Source organism: Perkinsus marinus (assembly GCF_000006405.1).
Source record: "Perkinsus marinus ATCC 50983 genomic scaffold scf_1104296951054, whole genome shotgun sequence".
Taxonomy (NCBI): domain Eukaryota; phylum Perkinsozoa; order Perkinsida; family Perkinsidae; genus Perkinsus; species Perkinsus marinus.
Genome location: NW_003209437.1, coordinates 2,418 through 5,462, shown reverse-complemented (window position 1 = coordinate 5,462; position 3,045 = coordinate 2,418). Strand labels below are relative to the sequence as shown.

The following is a 3,045-nucleotide window of genomic DNA, read 5'->3' as shown; positions in this document are numbered from 1 at the left end:
GAGGGGACAGTTTCAGCTACGGCAGTCTTCACGGACTCGAAGACAAGGTTGCCAAACGCAAGATACAGACTTGAAAATAATATCATGGGGACTTCACGCCTTTCTCCGTGTCGCGATAATATTGATTATAGCTTGTGGGTGACGAGTAGAAGACTATGGGATCGGTTTTTTACGTATCCGTTGAGCTCTTACCTTGGACGCTTCCAGACCTGAGAAAGCACAGCCGGTGAGTTCTTTCATTAAACGGAAATGAATTTGAGTCGGAGTCAGAGCATAGGTGATAAGGAATGCGCATGAGTCATTAAGACTGCCGCATCCGTCTCCAGAAAAGAAGGTACCACGTCGTATTAACTGCGGGTCGAAACTCATTTCATTCAAGGAAGCGCTCCCAGCTGTATGTGATGTTGTCCAGATCATCGGAGTTTGCGTGAGATGATCTAAGTACAAAAAACGAACATCTGTTAGAAGTTACTTATCTCTCATCTCATTGTTTGAGTTATTGTACAACAAATTCCGCTGCGTCGACGGTTAAGCTCATCCCGCACTAAGGTCAAGACTGAATCACTCAGAGGGGCTACCGGATTCTTTGCCATTGAGTCGTTCAAGAGCGTAGCGGGTAGCAGGCTTATTGCTAGCAGTTGACGCATAGGTGGTGACTGCTCCAGAAAAGGCAAGCTCACACTCCTATAGATCCCCAAACCACAGCTCCCAAAACGACTCTTGATTTCAAATACGTAGAAGAGTTTCGTCATTTCTTGATGCGTCCCCTAGAATAGTTCATCTTCTAACTTCTCAAGAGAATCGATAGAGTGAATGATTTCGGAGATACTCTCCTGACATTCAGATCCGGCAAAACATCGAAAAATCTTAATAAGATTGTCACATGAGCTCCATTTAGCTCATTACCTGAGGCGGATAAAGGTTTAGACGAAATTTTTGATACGATTTCCGCTTCTCCCCCAGTTCGGTCAACGCAGTCGTATCTAAAGGGTAAGAGTGATGAAGATATTGTTTCCCCCACGAGCGGTTGGTTTTGAGGGATACGCACCTCGACCAAGAAACTTTTGACGTATGGACGACTCTTTCTCGTCTCGGCGGCGCTCCATCTCGGCTACAAGGTCGACAACACGAGGAAAGGGACCAACACTGCCGATTCTTATTGAAATAGGCTTGCTGTCGTATGAAAATGCTATAGAAACCATGCACGAATTGGAACACACGAAAAGTATAGATCTTACATTTTTTAGGCTTTGTCGCTTCAAAAGATCTACGTATTTCTTGAAACATTTCGGCCTCGCGTTTTGCTCGTCGTGCCTCTAACTCGTCAATTCTCTGTTTGATCCTTCCGATGTCAGTAGTTGTGGGTGGCAATAGCCTCACAGTAAACGGCTGGTATGAGAATGTGATGAGATTGTGATATTGTCTTCCTTTGTGTATATATGGAGCTAGTATCTTAGCGTAAGCTAGAGCTACTCCGTGTTGTTATACTCATAATTACAAGATAAGTTTGAAGACTAAGTGTCCTCAACGACTCTGTGTGAGTTGTGTTGTGGTGATCAATATTATTCACTACAATTTTGGTACTGGAACCGAGAACATTCTCTTCGTGCAGATATTGTAACTTCGTGGACAATCTCTTTGGTGCAGACTCTGTAAAAGGTTATTGAGAAATGTCGATTGCACTTTCTGAGTTAGAAGGTGTGATCAAAGGTCTACGTGATATTTTAAGTACCCAACATCAAATTGCTACTATTCGTTCTCACTCTGTTGGTGTGAAACTTAGTAACAGTCTACAGCTTCCTTCATTTAATTGTGATGATGGTGATGACTGGCAGTTCTTTATTAAAGCTTGGGAGCGTGTTATTGGGTTGGCTGGTACTATTAGTGAGGGTACCAAGTTGGAGCTGCTGCATCAAAGTATTAAGGGCTCTGGTAGAAAAATTGCTGATGCCTATGTTAATGGTGTGAAAACGTCTTATCCGGGTCTCAAAGAATACCTTCGGACTACTTATGAGCTTTCTACCCAGTGTAGACGTGTTAAAGTTTTAAAGCGTTATAATGCGTTGAAACTTAATAGTCAGCCATCTTTGACCGACTTTAAGAAGTTTCAGGCTCAGTGGATTCTGGCTTGCCAACAACTCGCAGAGCTTGGCATTGGTCTGGAGGATAATAAGAAGACCTTGGACTTCTTAGAGAAGCTCCCGATTGAGATCACCCGATATGTTAATCTGCAATATAAGGAGGTCATAGAGAAGGTTGACATTGACAAGATGATTGAGGTGGTCAAAGTATACTGTGAACATACCTATGGTGATAAGGAGAATGTCGATTCAGGTCTACAAGTTGCCGGTGTTGCTAGCAATGGTTCAAAAAATAGATCATTGTGCCGTTTTCACCAGAAAGGTCATTGTAAATTTGGTGATAAGTGTCGATATCGACATGGCGGCACTGATGATAGAAGTTCTTCCAAGGATAAACTTAACTGGCGGAAGAGCCACCAGGGTAGGAAGTGCTATAATTGCCAAAAGTTTGGGCATATAGCTGCTAATTGTCCTTTGAAACAGGTCAATGATGTGCCGATTTTGACGAGTACTTCCCCGGAGATAGCTGTGGTGAATCCCAGCTCTATACCTGTGCCTCCTGTTCCTGAGTCTGGTAATGCTCTTATTGGAAGTCAAAAGACTTTGGTTGGTGACGATACAAAATCTACTACGGTTAAAGTATGGCCTACTGTAACTGCTTTATCTGATGGTACGAGTTCATATTTGCCGTGTTTCAAGATGTCAGTTGGTAGGATCTTACTGACCGCATGTGTGGACACAGGAGCTTCACGGTCGCTCCTTCCTATGGGTGTTTTTAAAAGATTGGTATCTGCTGGTGAGTTAGCTGAGGACGATGCTGAACAATTATCATCTAAAGAAATTTTTATCGGCCTCGGTCATACAGCATATGAAGCAACGACTTCAGTAAGCTACCGGTGGTTTTTCACCCTGAATCTACCAGTGGTGTTGGTGATCTTCCGAGGGCATTGATGTCGGTGCGATG

At 43.3% G+C, this 3,045-nt stretch overlaps 1 protein-coding gene across 1 annotated transcript; it reads left to right on the top strand.

Annotated features, from left to right (window-relative positions):
• Window positions 1–1,670: 1,670 nt before the first annotated feature.
• Pmar_PMAR008687 (hypothetical protein) lies at window positions 1,671–2,886 on the top strand (the record flags this gene model as incomplete). Its single annotated transcript, XM_002777724.1, has 2 exons — window positions 1,671–2,790; window positions 2,864–2,886. The coding sequence occupies 2 exons, from the start codon at window positions 1,671–1,673 to the stop codon at window positions 2,884–2,886; spliced, it is 1,143 nt and encodes a 380-aa protein (XP_002777770.1).
• Between the last annotated feature and the right edge of the window lie 159 nt (window positions 2,887–3,045).